General features: G+C 40.1%; 1 protein-coding gene across 1 annotated transcript in view; it reads left to right on the top strand.

Moving 5' to 3' along the window:
• The first annotated feature begins 731 nt into the window (after positions 1 to 731).
• LOC118408353 (putative neutral sphingomyelinase) overlaps positions 732 to 1,138 on the top strand; it is a 9,353-nt gene continuing 8,946 nt past the window's right edge. The window contains exons 1-2 of the mRNA XM_035809060.1: positions 732 to 737; positions 1,101 to 1,136. Of these exons, the coding sequence (XP_035664953.1) occupies positions 732 to 737; positions 1,101 to 1,136 (42 nt within the window). The remainder of the gene's footprint in view (positions 738 to 1,100; positions 1,137 to 1,138) is intronic.

Raw genomic sequence — 1,138 nt, 5'->3', positions numbered from 1 at the left:
TCTTGAAAAGAAAAGGGGGAGTAGTGTAACAGTGGTGTTCAAGGACTGCTAAACCGAAGACGCCTAACGGCTTAAGCCTTTATGGCCGAACGGTTTGCACGTTCGATTTGTGATCCGGCTGCCCGGGTTCGGCGCGGGTTCGAATCCCGGGAGTCGGGGTGTTGTTTCTTTCTGTTCTTACTCGCCCCTCTGGTTGTTTCAGCTGCATTGAATGTTACTAACTTCTAATAAGTTGAAGGGGCTACCCACCTGTCTGAAGATTAATGAATAAATAAATAAATAAAAATCTATAAGTATAAGAGAAAAAATAGCAATAGTTCCTAAACAATCTTAGTACAATCCATACTTTCTAAATTCAGAGTGGTGCAGGTATAATTTGTCTGGTGCAGGTAATTTTCAATGTTATCTGCACCAGCGCAGGTATGCAGGAAAAAGGATTTCGAGCCCTGACTGCACTTCTAGCTTGTCTCACAAAATGTCTTGCAGTTCAGGGCTCAAATTTTGGACCTTCTGTACTACTAACTTACTAAGTTACTAGTATCAAAAGTAACGGGGTCGTTACTAGTAACTTCTAAATTAACTTAAAATTTGAAAAGATCAGATCTAATGTTATCATCCTTTGTTAAGCATGTGTTTTTAGTATTAACATTGTTATTTTATATATATGTATTGTATTACTGTTGTCATTTGAGAATGGTTCACATAATCACATTGAAAGTAATAATATCATTATGGGGGTGGGACATGGGAGTAGGAACAGAGAAAGGAGTAGAAACAGAAAGAAACAATATTCTAACTCCCGGGATTCAAACCCGCACCGAATCCGGGCTGCCAGATCACAAACCAAGATGCTAAACCTTAACGCTAAAAAGCCGACAGCCCTTTGACATGGTCAGTTTAGCAGTCCTTGAACCCCACTGCTGGCATAAAAGGAGTCAAATTTTGGGGGCTTTTACAGCCGCGCCAGGGCATTCCACTCAATTGCAAATTTGCAATCATAACAATAATGATAATATGATAATATTGTATGTGACCTGCAGTATTATATGTAAACAATGTTTTATATTGGACAGATTTGGTGCATCCTACCGTTGCCATAGCAACATGCCGGCCCACCTACGAGTGCTGACCTAAACTG

This window comes from Branchiostoma floridae, unplaced genomic scaffold (genome assembly GCF_000003815.2).
Source record: "Branchiostoma floridae strain S238N-H82 unplaced genomic scaffold, Bfl_VNyyK Sc7u5tJ_1578, whole genome shotgun sequence".
NCBI classification, from domain to species: Eukaryota; Metazoa; Chordata; class Leptocardii; order Amphioxiformes; family Branchiostomatidae; genus Branchiostoma; species Branchiostoma floridae.
This window is presented reverse-complemented; position numbering and strand designations above follow the sequence as displayed.